The sequence below is a fragment of the Tachysurus vachellii genome, chromosome 23, assembly GCF_030014155.1.
Source record: "Tachysurus vachellii isolate PV-2020 chromosome 23, HZAU_Pvac_v1, whole genome shotgun sequence".
NCBI lineage: Eukaryota > Metazoa > Chordata > Actinopteri > Siluriformes > Bagridae > Tachysurus > Tachysurus vachellii.
This window is the reverse complement of record NC_083482.1, coordinates 3,527,083-3,543,684: the sequence shown is the minus strand read 5'-3', so window position 1 is coordinate 3,543,684 and position 16,602 is coordinate 3,527,083. Positions and strand designations below refer to the sequence as shown.

Here is a 16,602-nt window from a genome sequence, read left to right as displayed (position 1 = left end):
GGGGTACATAAAGAAAATGTAAAATGGATTTTTAAAATCCATTATAAAATATACAATCCTAATTGTTAATTGATAAACAATTTCAGATCATTTGAGCATGACGTAATGTATAGATAAAATAAAGTTCAACCAAATTTACTGGAATTTTGGAATAAACCCTCTTTAAAATAACCATATCTGGCAACATTATTGCACCAGTGGGCATATTTAATCCATCATAAAATGAAAATTTTAAATTGTTAGTTGATAAAACTCACTCAGATCACTTCATAATGATCAACTCCAGGCTCTAATTAAAGATCAGCCAATTTTACTGCAGTTTTTTTATAATTCCTATTCAAAGTCACCACATCTTGCAATATAATTGTGCCATTTTAATCCATTATAAAATAAACAAAAATCAAAATGTTAGTTAATAAAACCATCTCACATCACTTCAGGTTGATGTACCATAGATCTGTTTTGTACAGGTCTATTTTTATTTTATTTTATTTTTTTTATTGTATCTACATTTAAATTTTTACCATATTACTATTTTTCCTTATACTTCTACTTTACTAAAATAAGGAACAGTCATAAAACACATTTCACTACATGTCATATTGTGTATGTTTATGTAGTTGACAAATAATATTTTAATTTTAATTATCATTTCATAATGGATTACAGACATTGTAATTTGAATGAAAATGACCTTAAAATTTCACAGTTAAACTGCATGATATTTGTTGTGAGCATTGAGTCGATCATTCGAGAGAAGAGGAAAGGTAAGAGTGTAGGACTGAGAATAGGAACTCTGAATGTTGGTACTATGACAGGGAAAGGTAGAGAGCTGGCTGATATGATGGAGAGAAGGAAGGTGGATATACTGTGTGTACAGGAGACCAAGTGGAAGGGTAGCAAGGCTCGTAGTATAGGAGCAGGATTCAAGCTGTTTTATTATGGTGTGGATAGTAAGAGAAATGGGGTAGGTGTGGTCCTGAAGGAGGAGTTTGTGAGGAATGTTCTGGAGGTGAAGAGAGTGTCAGACAGGGTGATGAGTCTGAAGTTAGAGATTGAGGGGGTGATGTTGAATGTTGTTAGTGGTTATGCCCCACAGGTAGGTTGTGAGTTAGAGGAGAAAGAGAGATTCTGGTGTGAATTCGATGAGGTGATTGAGAGTATTCCCAAGGGTGAGAGAGTGGTGATAGGAGCGGATTTTAATGGACATGTTGGTGAGGGGAACACAGGTGATGAGGTGGTGATGGGCAAGTTTGGAGTTAAGGAAAGGAACCTTGAAGGACAGATGGTAGTAGACTTTGCTAAGAGGATGGACATGGCTGTGGTTAACACTTATTTTCAGAAGAGGGAGGAACATAGAGTGACTTACAAGAGTGGAGGTAGGAGAACACAGGTAGACTACATCCTTTGTAGAAGAGGCAATCTGAAAGAGATTAGTGAGTGTAAAGTGGTAGTGGGAGAGAGTGTAGCCAGACAGCATAGGATGGTGGTGTGTAGGATGACTCTGATGGTCTGTAAGAGGAAGAGGTCAAAGATAGAGAAGAAAACTAAGTGGTGGAAGCTGAAAAAGGAGGAATGTTGTGAGGAATTTAGACAGAAGGCAGGCTCTGGGTGGTCAGGTAGTGCTGCCGGATGACTGGGAAACTACAGCAGAAGTGATCAGAGAGACAGGGAGAAAGGTGCTGGGTGTGTCATCTGGAAGGAGGAAAGAAGATAAGGAGACTTGGTGGTGGAATGAGGAAGTTCAGGATAGTATCCAGAGGAAGAGATTAGCCAAGAAGAAGTGGGATACGGACAGGACTGAAGAGAATAGACAGGAATACAAGGAGTTACAGCGCAGAGTGAAGAGGGAGGTGTCTAAGGCCAAGCAGAAGGCATATGATGAGTTGTACACTAGGTTAGACACTAGAGAAGGAGAGAAGGACTTGTACAGGTTAGCTAGACAGAGGGATCGAGATGGGAAGGATGTGCAGCAAGTTAGAATTATTAAGGATAGAGATGGAAGGGTGCTCACAAGTGAGGAGAGTGTACAGAGGAGATGGAAGGAATACTTTGAGGAGCTGATGAATGAGGAAAATCAGAGGGAAAAAAGAGTAGAAGGGGTGAACTCTGTGGAACAGGAAGTAGATAAGATTAGAAAGGATGAAGTCAGGAAGGCTTTGAAGAGGATGAAAAGTGGAAAGGCAGTTGGTCCTGACGACATCCCAGTAGAGGTCTGGAAGTGTCTAGGAGAGGCAGCAGTGGAATTTTTAACTAGTTTGTTCAACAGGGTTTTAGAAAGTGAGAGGATGCCTGAGGAATGGAGAAGGAGTGTGTTAGTGCCGATCTTTAAGAATAAGGGTGACATGCAGAGTTGCGGCAACTATAGGGGGGATAAAGTTGATGAGCCATACAATGAAGTTGTGGGAAAGAGTAGTGGAAGCTAGGTTAAGGAAGGTGGTGGAAATTTGTGAGCAGCAGTATGGCTTCATGCCAAGAAAGAGCACAACAGATGCAATTTTTGCTCTGAGAATGTTGATGGAGAAGTATAGGGATGGTCAGAGGGAGTTGCACTGTGTGTTTGTAGACTTAGAGAAAGCGTATGACAGGGTGCCAAGAGAAGAGCTGTGGTACTGTATGAGGAAGTCAGGAGTAGCAGAGAAGTATGTCAGAGTGGTGCAGGACATGTATGAGAGGAGCAGGACAGTGGTGAGGTGTGCTGTAGGTCAGACAGAGGAGTTTACAGTGGAGGTGGGACTGCATCAGGGATCGGCTCTGAGCCCCTTCCTGTTTGCTATAGTGATGGACCAGTTGTCAGAGGAGGTCAGACAGGAGTCTCCTTGGACGATGATGTTTGCAGATGACATTGTGATCTGTAGTGAGAGCAGGGAGCAGGTGGAGGAAAACCTGGAGAGGTGGAGGTTTGCGCTGGAGAGAAGAGGAATGAAAGTCAGTCGTAGTAAGACTGAGTACATGTGTGTGAATGAAAGGGAGGGAAGTGGAACAGTAAGGTTACAGGGTGAAGAGGTGAAGAAGGTACAGGAGTTTAAGTACTTGGGGTCAACAGTCCAGAGTAATGGAGAGAGTGGGAAAGAAGTAAAGAAGCGAGTGCAGGCAGGTTGGAGTGGGTGGAGTAAGGTGTCAGGAGTTCTGTGTGATAGGAAAATATCAGCAAGAATCAAGGGGAAGGTGTACAGGACAGTGGTGAGACCGGCCGTGCTGTATGGTTTAGAGACAGTGTCACTGAAGAAGAGACAGGAATCAGAGTTAGAGGTAGCCGAACTGAAGATGTTGAGGTTCTCTTTGGGAGTGACAAGATTGTACAGGATTAGGAATGAGTACATCAGAGGGACAGCCCATGTTGGACGTTTGGGGGACAAAAGTTAGGGAGGCAAGATTAAGATGGTTTGGTCATGTTCAGAGGAGGGAGAGTGAGTATATTGGTCGGAGAATGTTGGACATGGAGCTGCCAGGCAGGAGGCAAAGAGGAAGGCCAAAGAGGAGGTATATGGATGTAATTAATGAGGATTTGAAGCTAGTGGGTGCAAGTGTTGAGGATTCAGAAAATAGGGATAGGTGGAGAGAGATGATTCGCTGTGGTGACCCCTGAAGGGAAAAGACGAAAGAAGAAGATTGAGTCGATCATTATGAAGTGATCTGAGTGAGTTTTATCAACTTATGAGTGTGTGTTTGAGTATATTATATATATATATATATATATATATATATATATATATATATATATATATATATATATGTATAACATATTAAAATTTCAGTTTTATAATTTATTAAATAACTACATTTCATTGTCTTGTACTTGTGCCTCCTGGTACAATTATACTATATATATGATGACTTTAAATAGGAATTATTAAAAAAATAATTCCACAGTAGAATTGCTTGATATTTATTCTGAACATAGATTAAGTCATATTGAAGTGACCTAAGATGGGTTAGTCAACTGGTGCCATTATTTTGACAGATATGGTAAATTTGAATAGGAACTACAGTATGAACAAATTCCAGAGTAACATTGGCTCATCTTTATTGTGAACATAGAGTAGGTCAATTTGAAGAGACTAAAAGTGCTAAGTGATTAAAATGTACTTCCCGGTACAATTACATTGTCAGATATGATGATTGTGAAGAGAGTTTATTAAAAAATTCCACAGTCAAACTGGTTGAACTTTATTTTATCTATACATTACGTCATGTTCATTCATTCATTCATCTTCTACCGCTTATCCGAACTACCTCGGGTCACGGGGAGCCTGTGCCTATCTCAGGCGTCATCGGGCATCAAGGCAGGATACACCCTGGACGGAGTGCCAACCCATCGCAGGGCACACACACACACACACTCTCATTCACTCACGCAATCACACACTAGGGACAATTTTCCAGAGATGCCAATCAACCTACCATGCATGTCTTTGGACCGGGGGAGGAAACCGGAGTACCCGGAGGAAACCCCCGAGGCACGGGGAGAACATGCAAACTCCACACACACAAGGTGGAGGCGGGAATCGGACCCCGACCCTGGAGGTGTGAGGCGAACGTGCTAACCACTAAGCCACCGTGCCCCCCCACGTCATGTTCAAATGATCTGAAATTGTTTATCAATTAACAATTAGGATTGTATATTTTATAATGGATTTTAAAAACCTTAGTTTTCCTATTTGTGCCTCATTTTTAATATGCAATAATTATTATAATGTTAGCCTTTATCCTCAGAAATACTGTGAATGGTTTTGTATTTGTTTTGTCATTAATTTATTACAAAAATTTCGTTTTTATAGTAATTTATATAATCACCCAATATAATTCATATATCGCCCATTCGGATACAAACAGGGTTTTATACTGCGTCTATACCCTCAGAGCCAAAGAGAACAATTTTCTATATTTCTATATTTCTGACTGAAGTAAGAATCTGTTTTATTATTTTATTGATATGATTATAGAAAAAGTATCACTGTATTAATGTGCATACTTACTACTAAATCTAATCTCTTTTTAAAGGGTGATGCAGCCATGCTGATTAGAAAAATGCACTTTTCACTAGCGCTAATTCTCGTGTTTATGGCAGGTAAGCTTCTATAAGTATTTCTATATTACTTTACAGTCTGCTCTGAAAGTATTGAAGCGACAAGGCCAATTTCAGTTCCTTTCAGTGTTCTCTTCAGGAGGTGAAATGCTGCTCAAGTGGGTTAAAGTCTGGTGATTGTCTTTTACAGATTGTCACTGTACTTTATCCCCCTGATAAAGTAATTTGTTGTGTTGTCAATGTGTTTTAAATCATTGTGTAAATCATTTGCACAACAAAGTTCCTCTCAATTCATTTCTCTGTATTTCTCAGTAATCTTCAGACAGAATGCTTCTGTTGATTTCTGAAGTCATTCTGCTGCTACCATCATGAGTTAGATCATCATTAAAGATTAGTGAGAATGTTCCAGAAGCAGCCATGCAAGCCCAAGCCATGACACTTACCACCACCATGTTTCACAGATGAGCTTTGGATCAAGAGCAGATTCTTTCTTTCCTCACACTTTGGCCTTTTATCTTAGATTCAGAAATTTTGTGTGTTTCTTTGTGAAATCTGTCCATCTGATTCTTACTGATGATTGGTTTGCATCTTGTGGCATGGTCTCTATATTCCTGCTCTCCAGATCTTCTTATTCTTCCAATGTTGAATTGTGATACCTTCATCCCTGCCCTGTGGATGTCACTGATTGTTGTTTCTGGATTTTATATCACAGCTCTCAGTATTTGTCATCAGCTGCCTTTGGTTTTTCTTAGCTGACCTGTTCGATCTGTAGTTGTTCGTCTTCAAGTGGTTTCTCTTCAGGACGTTCTTGTATTGGCTGCACCAAATGTTTGTGCAATAGCTCTGATTTCCCCTATTTTCTCACTCTCACTCATTTTCTACCGCTTATACGAACTACCTCGGGTCACGGGGAGCCTGTGCCTATCTCAGGCGTCATCGGGCATCAAGGCAGGATACACCCTGGACGGAGTGCCAACCCATCGCAGGGCACACACACACACACTCTCATTCACTCATGCAATCACACACTACAGACAATTTTCCAGAGATGCCAATCAACCTACCATGCATCTCTTTGGACCAGGGAGGAAACCAGAGTAACCGGAGGAAACCCCCGAGGCACGGGGAGAACATGCAAACTCCACACACACAAGGCGGAGGCAGGAATCGAACCCCCAACCCTGGAGGTGTGAGGAGAATGTGCTAATCATTAAGCCACCAGCCCTCCAGTCCAACCAATTGTTGGTTCAATTCAACAGGACACATCTGGGCAGTAAGAGAGCCTTGTCATTTACATGCTCAAATATATTTTATCAATTTGAAAAATAGCTGTGTTCAAGCAAAAGGTAAACATGTTCTAAGTAGTTTAAAACATCTAGATGTAAAAATCAGTAAATCAGTGTGTGCTTTAACTCTCTTCATTTGAATATATTGTCTTCTGGTAAAGTAGGTTCCTGACTTTTGTATACTATCTGCTTAACTCACTTTGTTCTAGAGTAGTGTGATTTGAATTGTTATATTCTATACCATTGTTGATTTTTATAGTGTTGGTCCTTGTTGTTCTCTCAGCTGATTAATCAGGAGTAGTTTCAGTCTACCTTAAGGTGTGAATTGGGGGCAGGGCTTACCTATTTAAATTGAAGGTTTGTAAGTATCTCTCTCTCTCTCTCTCTCATTGTAAACTTTGTGTCTAATACTGTTTTGCTATATTCTACCATACCTTAATTCTCACTCTTGACTGCAAATATGTGCCTTAAACCCATCTCTGTACTCAATTCCTACACTCGCAGACACTCTCGTCCACAGAGCAGAGGTCACAATCCCAGTAACCTCATCTACCCTCCTCTGTTGTGTAAGTCTCAAACAGTGGTGGTAGGTGGGCTCTGGAATTGCCAGTCTGCTGTGAAAAAAGCTGATTTTATCTCTGCTTTAACTTCCCATTACTCCTTTGATTTTCTTGCGCTAACAGAGACCTGGATATCCCCACAGAACACTGCTACACCAGCTGCTTTATCCTCTGCCTATGCTTTCTCTCACTCACCACGAGAAACAGGCAGGGGTGGTGGTACAGGTTTATTGCTGTCAAAGAAATGGTGCTTTACACCTCTCCTCTTGTCTCATTTAACCATCTCCTCTTTTGAATTCCATGCCATTTCAGTTACCTCTCCAATTAACCTTGTTATCATTGTTGTTTACCGCCCTCCTGGTCCCCTAGGTGACTTCTTGGAAGAAATGGACACACTGCTTAGTGCTTTCCCTTCTGATAGCTCCCCCCTGACAGTGCTTGGTGACTTCAACCTCCCCTCTGACAAGCTACATTCTTCTTCCCTCCTGTCTCTTCTTGACTCATTCACACTCACACTCAACAGCTACATCCCCACACACAAAGGAGGCAATGTGCTGGACCTGGTTTTCACCCGTCCTTCTCCAGCTACAGACGTGACTGCTACCCCACTACACGTCTCTGATCATCACCTGGTATCCTTTACCATCACTCTCCCTACCCTACCTAAAACTACCTCTCACCCCCTCGCTCTAACCCGCCGCAACCTTTACTCTGTCTCCCCTTCTTCTGTAGCTTCTGGCACTCTTTCTTCCCTTCCTGATCCTGAGTCTTTTTCCTCACTGCCCTTGGACTCGGCCACAGATACTTTCCTCTCATCTCTTTCCTCAACTATGGACTTCCTCTGCCCTATGTCCACTAAACCCAAGAAAACTTCTTGTTCTGCTCCTTGGCTTTCAGATGTGCTGCGCAACAATCGAAGAGAGCTAAGATCATCAGAGAGAAAGTGGAAGAAATCACAACTTGATGCAGATCTTGATTCTTACCGAACACTCATGGCCAAGTTCTCCTCAGATGTGACTTCTGCCAAGACTTCCTTCTACAAGGAAAAGCTTGAAGCTTCCTCACATGACCCTCGGAAATTCCACAACATCATCTCTTCTCTGCTCAACCCCCCGGCTCCACCTTCTTCATCCTCCCTGACTGCAGAAGACTTTGCTTCTTTCTACCAGGAGAAGATTGAGGAAATCTGCCGGACCTTCACTTCAGCCCCGACTGCACTTACATCTCAGAGTATGGACTCCCCTACACCTTTGTTGTCACATTTCTCAACTGTAACAGCAGAAGAGATTCTAAAACTCATCCAGTCTTGCAATCCTACCACCTGCCCATTGGATCCACTCCCTTCCACTTTGCTGCAGACCATCTCGCAAGACCTTCTGCCCTTCATTACAACTATCACCAATAGATCCATAGCATCTGGTCAGGTACCAACTACCTTCAAGAGAGCAAGGGTTATTCCCATCCTGAAGAAACCTGCTCTGGATCCATCAGACATCAGTAACTACAGACCGGTATCACTTCTCTCGTTTCTTTCAAAAATTCTTGAACGCATTGTCTTTAATCAACTGTCTGTCTATCTCTCACAGAACAACCTCCAAGACCCCAACCAGTCTGGCTTTAAAGCAGCTCATTCCACAGAGACAGCCCTTTTAGATGTCTCTGAGAAACTACATGCTGCTAGATCAGCCAATCTCTCATCTGTCCTTATCCTCCTTGACCTTTCAGCAGCGTTTGATACGGTCAACCATAAGACTCTCTTAGCCACCCTCAGGAGTCTTGGGATATGCGGATCAGCTTGGGAATGGTTCGCTTCCTACCTGGAAGGACGCTCATATCAGGTAACATGGAGGGGAGTGACATCTGCTCCACGCAGACTCTCCACTGGCGTCCCACAAGGCTCAGTACTTGGTCCTCTTCTTTTCTCCCTGTATACTCACTCTCTTGGTGAAGTTATTTCCTCACATGGGTTCTCTTACCACTGCTATGCTGATGATACACAACTTATCTTCTCTTTCCCACCCGCAGATGCCACAGCTTCTGACCGGATCTCTGCATGTCTGGCAGAAATTTCATCATGGATGACTGCTCATCAGTTAAAGCTTAATCCTAGCAAAACTGAGCTGCTCTTCATCCCAGGTGATTCATCCCCAGGTCATGATCTTGCTATATCCTTGCACAACGATCTGATCTCCCCTTCAGCCACAGCTCGCAACCTTGGGGTAACCATGGACAATCAACTGTCCTTTTCCTCTCATGTTGCTAATGTGACTCGCTCATGTCGGTTTCTTCTCTACAACATTAGAAGGATTCGACCATTTCTGTCCACACAGGCTGCTCAGGTACTTGTTCAGTCTCTTGTCATTTCTAGACTGGATTACTGCAATGCACTGCTGGCAGGTCTACCTATGAACGCAATCCGTCCTCTGCAAATGATCCAAAATGCAGCTGCCCGGCTTGTTTTCAACCTGCCAAAGTTCTCTCATACCACCCCGCTGCTGCGATCCCTCCACTGGCTTCCGGTAGCTGCACGCATCAGATTCAAAACACTGATGCTGGCCTACAAAGCCAAAAATGGACCAGCTCCCTCTTACCTCAAAGCCCTCATCACTCCTCGCACTGCACCCCGCACCCTCCGATCTACCAGCACTGCTCGACTGGTTCCACCATCTCTCAGGGTAAGAGGCAAGTATACTACAAGACTCTTCTCTGTACTGGCACCAAGGTGGTGGAACGAACTTCCCCTAGAGGTCCGGACAGCTGAGTCACTGGCTATTTTCAAGCGGCGGTTGAAGACCTACTTATTCAGGAAACACTTCAACTAGCACTTCTTTCATTATCTTTTGCATTTAAAAAAAAAAAAAAAAAAAAAAAAAACACACCTTTGACACTTTCATTGTAACTTTGAACAAATGTTTTAAACTCATGGTATCTTAAGTATGTAACTTAGTGATCCAGCATTAATGTATTCAATGTAAGAGATTTAAGCACTTATGTACGTCGCTCTGGATAAGGGCGTCTGCCAAATGCTGTAAATGTAAATGTAAGTAAATGAAAGCTAAAATTCTGATCCATCAGCTCATCTATTAAACCCAAACCTAACTGTCTTTGGTTTATCACAAAAATAACAGACCTGGCCTTGCTGTTCAAATACTTTCGGATAAGTCTGTATGTTACTTTCTGTTTCTGTGTATAATGTAATGTGCTCGATTTCGGTTAATATCCGTTAGATGTTAACAGCTAGTGTATCCCAGCAGTGTTCTTAATAATCTCCCCTATAATCTGGTGTCACCCAGTAGAAGATAAGCCTAGTTTATTCCTCAAATAAAAATCTTATGTAGATTTTTTCTTCACCACTCTCGCCTCTGAGGTTTTAAATTTACATCCGGATTTCTGTAAAGCTGCTTTGTGATGGTGTCTGTTGTTAAAATTGCACTAAATTGCTGAGATATTAAGTAATTTTGGATTATTAATATTTGTTTATACTGACAGCTTGAGCTAGGAGTGAGCCAAATTGTTTTACAGGCAAAAGGTGAGCAGGTTCAATAGTAAACTCACATATTCAATGGATTTATCCTGTGTGTGTGTGTGTGTGTGTGTGTGTGTGTGTCTGTGTGTCTGTGTATCTGTGTCTGTGTGTCTGTGTCTGTGTCTGCGTGTGTGTGTGTGTGTGCGCGTGTGTGTGTCTGTGTCTGTGTGTCTGCGTGTGTGCGTGCGTGTGTGTGTGCGTGTGTGTGTGCGCGTGTGTGTGTCTGTGTATGTGTGTGTCTGTGTATGTGTGTGTGTGTTCCAGGAGTTCAGGCTCAGCAGAGTGTAACTTTCTCCTCTCAGAGTCTCTGTGTTGTTATTGGATCTACAGTAAAAATCCCCTGTACATTTACACCTGATCACTCCAGAGTCACAGAGAGACAGTGGTATCGAGTCCAGAGCTCTGAAGGAGAACCACAAGACCTGAGAAAAGATCCAGAATATTCAGGACGTGTGCCTGTAAACACCGGGGGGTCTGACTGTAGTCTGACAGTGAGTAATGTGAGAGTGAGTGACTCTGGAGTTTATTACTTTAGATTTAAAACACAGAGCAGTGACTGGATATCAGCTTCATCTGGAGTTCAACTGACTGTTACAGGTAACACACACACACACACACACACACACACACTTTATTGTGTAATATGTAGTATGTATTTACAGTGATTTGGTCCATAATTGTGTGTAGACTTGCAGGTGAAGGTGGATCCTAACACTGTAGGACAGAGTGAAGTGAAAGTGACCTGTAGCTCCACCTGCAGACTCAACACACGCCGTTTCTACTGGTACAGGAATGACCATGATATAAGTTACACAGAAGACTCCATTGTACTTTACTCCACCAGTCAATATGATGAAGGCAGCTACTCCTGTAAGGTGTATGAGAGTACACACCGCTCTCCTCCAGTGTGTAAGTGTCAGAATAAATCTGTCCTTCAGCATCTAACCAATGATGTGCACAAATATAAATTTAAATAAACTCTCTTGCGATGATTCTCATAATTCTCAATAATAAGTGACCCCCAGGGCCCACGAGTTTAACATTTGTGCATTTTTTTTGCTTGTTTTTGTTTGTTTGTTTGGTTTTATTTACAGTGGTAAATAAATGTAATGAGAGAATCAAGAGTCATAAAGGAGTTAATTTAAGGGTTAATTATTATTTATTTTATTATTATTTTTATTTTTAACACTTAAATTCACGAAAACTATTTGAGAACCTCTGATCTATTCAGACTGAGCAGAAACCTGGAGTTTTTAACTTTCTCTCTCTAAATGATGGATTTATCATTTTTTTCCCCACCATAATGGCATTCAATTATAGTCATTCACTTCTGTCTCTGTGTGTTTCAGGTGTACTGGGTAAACAGTGTTGGGGTGTGACTTACACTCCTGAACGTGTGTGTGCTCTGAATAACACATCAGTTGATCTTTCCTGCTCTTATAAATATCCTGAAGGTCACAGAGTGATAAAATCTGTGTGGTTCATTAAAGAGCAGGTTAATGTTGAGCCTGATAATGTAAAAGAGGATAAGGAGTATAAGGGCCGAGTGCAGTACACACAGAGCTCCCAGAATGACTGTAGACTGAGAATCACTAACCTGAGAGAGAGAGACGCTCAAACATACAGGTTCAGATTCCACACTGATGATCCTACAGGAAAATACACCGGAGAACCTGGAGTCTCTCTGTCTGTCACAGGTCATGTCACACTATTATATATTTATTTATCTACAGTTTTACAGATAAAAGTAATTACATTCTAATTTAATATTTGCAGATCTGAAGGTTACAGTATCAGACTGGTACAGTAATAAGAAGCTGAGCTGCATCACCACCTGCACTCTGTCTAACAAACCCACTTACATCTGGTACAAGAACAGACAGCGTGTTACTGACCAGGACAGAAAAGAACTGTATGTCAGCAGTAAGGAGGCAGGCAGCTTCTCCTGTGCTGTAAGAGGACATGAGGAACTTCGCTCTCCTGCTGTCTGTAAGAACTCACTTTAAACTTCACTCACTCTGTCATTGTCTCACTGGAAGCTTTTGTTAGATTACAATAAAATCACATGTAGTGATACATAACTGTGTGATGCTTTAGTTAGAGATTTTTTTTTCTAACTGATTTTGTATGTTTCAGGTGTTCCTGATGAGAAGAACTGCTGGAGTGTGACTTACTCCACTCAGACTATCTGTGGTCTAATTGGCTCATCAGTGGACATACACAGTTATTTTACCTTCCCTAGTAAATACAAGGTCATGAAAATGTTCTGGCTTATTAAACAGCAGGCTAATGTTGAGCCTGAGGATGTAAAAGAGGATAAGGAGTATCAAGGCCAAGTGCAGTACATACAGAGCTCCCAGAATGACTGTAGTCTGAGAATCACTAACCTGAGAGAGAGAGACGCTCAAACATACAGGTTCAGATTCCACACTGATGATCCTACAGGAAAATACACCGGAGAACCTGGAGTCTCTCTGTCTGTCACAGGTAATGCTGTATGAGAAACATTTGTTCTTATAGGTAATAAGTTACACATATTCTACATTTGAAAATAACACCAAACCATTCTAACTGTTTGCAGATCTGAAGGTTACAGTAACAGACTCGGATAGCAGACAAATCGATCTGAGCTGCATCACCACCTGCAGTCTGTCTAACAAACCCACTTACATCTGGTACAAGAACGGACAGCGTGTGTCTGAGTGTAAATCTGCCTCCTGCTCTGTAGCTGCAGTCGGTGGTGCGGTCAGTTACAGCTGTGCTGTTGAAGGCCATGACAGTCTCCTCTCTCCTCCAGTGTGTGAGTGTGGATTTTACTCTCCTCATTCAGAGTCCATCTACATCTCTATCAAACACTGATCCTGAACACACAGCAGCTGATTCAGGTGTTTTATTTCTGTTCAGATTCCCCTAAAAACACCACAGCAGTGGTTCTTTCCTCTGGAGACACAGTGGAGGGGGATTCAGTGACTCTGAGCTGTAGCAGTGATGCAAACCCTCCTGTTCTCACCTACTCCTGGTTTAAACAGAGTTCAGCTGCAGACACACTGCTGATAACAGGCCAGAATTACAGCATCAGTGAGATCAGCTCCCAGCACAGAGGACTGTACTACTGCACTGCTCACAACCAGCTGGGACACCACAACTCTACACCAACACTCCTGGATGTGTTGTGTATGTGACACCACTTAATATGAATGTACTCATAAAAAACAACAGTTATGTATACAGACATGGGGTAAAAACAAAGAACACACTACTTTAATAACAATAACCTCAAGTGACAAAAAAATAAGGTTTCAACATGTAGACATTGTTTCTCAAAATCTAAACCAATATTTAGAAACCAAGTGGGGAAAAGTAAGTATCTGGCACCAAGATGTTATCAGCAGATCCTTTAAGTTTTCTAAGGTGCGTCCATGGATCGAACTTGTTTGTTCAGCACATCCCACAGATGCTCAATTGGATTGAGATCTGGGGAATTCGGAGCCCAAGTCAACACCTCAAACTCCTTGTTGTGCTCCTCAAACCATTCCTGAACCATTTTTGCTTTGTGGCAGTGTGCATTATCCTGCTGAAAGAGGCCACAGCCTTCAGAGAATACCATGTCTATGAAAGGGTGTACATCGTACAACAATGCTTAGGGATGGCAAGACCCAAGGTTTCCCAGCATCCCATTGCCTCCACCGACTTGCCTTTTTCCCTTAGTGCATCATGGTGCTATGTGTTCCCCAAGTGAGTGATGCACACACACCCGGCCATCCATGTGATGCAAAAGAAGACGTGATTCATCAGACCTGGCCACCTTCTTCCACTGATCCATGGTACAGTTCTGATGTTAACATGGCCATTGTTGCCACTTTCCGCATTGGACAGGGATCAGCATGGGCACCCTGACTGGTCTGCGACTACTGTATGAAGCCCCATACGCAACAAACTATGATGCACTGTGTATTCTGACACCTTTCCATTAGAACCAGCATGAACTTCTTCAGCAATCTGAGCTACAGTAGCTCGTCTGTTCAGTTGGACCACACGGGCCAGCCTTCACTCCCACCATTATAGTTGCTTTGAGACAATGTGAGACAAGAGCTGCAGGTTTGGAGATGCTCTGACCCAGTTTTCTAGCCATCATAATTTGGCCCTTGTCAAACTCACTCAAATCCTTATGATAGCCCAATTTTCCTGCTTCTACCATAAACTTTGAGAAAAAAAATCACTTTTTTCCTAATGTATCCCACCCACTAACAGGTGCTGTGATGGAGATAATCAGTATTATTCACTTCAATCTGTCAGTGGTCATAATGTTATACCTGATCGCTGTATATCTGAGAAACTTTGTCTCTCTCTTCTTTACAACATTTTTTCAGTTCAGTGATGTTTGAGGCCATTTGTTTACAGCACAACAAAAGAATGAGTTCAGGTCTGAACTCTAACTTGACCATTCCAAACCCTTTGACATTTTCCTCTTATTGACGTGGATTTACTGGTGTGTTTGGGATCAGTGTCCTGTTGGCCTCACATTTGTCTCAATGACATTAAGCTTCCCAGTCCAGTGGCTACAAAATGAGGCAAAATTATCACGTCTCCTTCACCATTCTTGACAGGTGGACTGATATGTTTGTAGTGATGTGTTGGTTTTGTGGTGTTGCGCACGTTGATCAAAGATATTCAGCTTGATCTCAATCCAAAGGATATGGTTCCAAACACATATAGATTAAGGAGGGAAGGGCTTGTTCCTAGCCTTACTTTCTATAACCCCTCCCAGACCGACGAGCAGCAAAAGTCTGCTATGAGGTTATGGCTGATGTCCTTTCTTCTTGGCATGATGTAGACACATAGAATATGTCTTGAAAGTTTGTGAACCCTTTAGAAATTTCTACATTTCTGCATAAATATGACCCAAAACATCACAGATTTTCACACAAGTCGTAAAAGCAGTCACTGTGAACCCAGTCAAACAAATCAGGCAAATATATTCATTCATTCATTCATCTTCTACCGCTTATCCGAACTACCTCGGGTCACGGGGAGCCTGTGCCTATCTCAGGCGTCATCGGGCATCAAGGCAGGATACACCCTGGACGGAGTGCCAACCCATCGCAGGGCACACACACACACACACACTCATTCACTCACGCAATCACACACTAGGGACAATTTTTCCAGAGATGCCAATCAACCTACCATGCATGTCTTTGGACCGGGGGGAGGAAACCGGAGTACCCGGAGTAAACCCCCGAGGCACGGGGAGAACATGCAAACTCCACACACACAAGGTGGAGGCGGGAATCGAACCCCGACCCTGGAGGTGTGAGGCGAACGTGCTAACCACTAAGCCACCGTGCCCCGGCAAATATATTATACGTGGTAATTTTTTTAATTCAGGGAAATGTTTCAATATTAGTTCTATGTGAGTGGCAAAAGTATGTGAACCTCTAGGATTAGTATTTAATTTCAAGATCAAATGAGAGTTTATCTGAGTTATTGTTGCTCATCTGGCTTGAAAAGGTTACAAAATCTTCTCTAAAGAATTTGGACTCCACACATCTATAAGTCAGACAGATTCTGTATAAACAGAGGACATGTAAGACCATTACTACCTTCCCCAGAAGCAGTCAACCACAAAGATTTATTTTCTAGCTGCTCTTACTTGTGGATTGCTTTCTTTCATTGTTAATATGAAATGAGCTTAAATTTATCACCAGTTGATGTTCATACAGTATTAGTGATTCGTCTTATACTTATAGAATACAAGGGTTTTTCCATCCTAAGTGGATTTTCAGGAATACCGTGTTTCTTCTTTAGAAGCTCCTGTGTGTAAATTCATTCATAACCAGCTTCCTAAATGAGGCTTTTAATATTAAGACCTTGTGCCTATTTTTAGATTCTCCTAAAAACACCACAGCAGTGGTTCTTTCCTCTGGAGACACAGTAGAGGGGGATTCAGTGACTCTGAGCTGTAGCAGTGATGCAAACCCTCCTGTTCTCACCTACTCCTGGTTTAAACAGAGTTCAGCTGCAGACACACTGCTGATAACAGCCCAGAATTACAGCATCAGTAACATCAGCTCCCAGCACAGAGGACTGTACTACTGCACTGCTCACAACCAGCTGGGACACCACAACTCTACACCAACACACCTGGATGTGTTCTGTAGGTACCACTGTTTTTATTTATTTTTGCTAAATTTAATACAT

General features: G+C 42.2%; 1 protein-coding gene across 1 annotated transcript in view; it reads left to right on the top strand.

The window, feature by feature from the left end:
* LOC132838489 (sialoadhesin-like) overlaps positions 1 to 16,602 on the top strand; it is a 40,650-nt gene that overhangs the window by 1,079 nt on the left and 22,969 nt on the right. The window contains exons 2-10 of the mRNA XM_060858815.1: positions 5,005 to 5,071; positions 10,666 to 10,998; positions 11,089 to 11,310; positions 11,751 to 12,098; positions 12,178 to 12,390; positions 12,538 to 12,888; positions 12,983 to 13,201; positions 13,306 to 13,575; positions 16,289 to 16,558. Of these exons, the coding sequence (XP_060714798.1) occupies positions 5,017 to 5,071; positions 10,666 to 10,998; positions 11,089 to 11,310; positions 11,751 to 12,098; positions 12,178 to 12,390; positions 12,538 to 12,888; positions 12,983 to 13,201; positions 13,306 to 13,575; positions 16,289 to 16,558 (2,281 nt within the window). The 5' untranslated portion in view covers positions 5,005 to 5,016. The remainder of the gene's footprint in view (positions 1 to 5,004; positions 5,072 to 10,665; positions 10,999 to 11,088; positions 11,311 to 11,750; positions 12,099 to 12,177; positions 12,391 to 12,537; positions 12,889 to 12,982; positions 13,202 to 13,305; positions 13,576 to 16,288; positions 16,559 to 16,602) is intronic.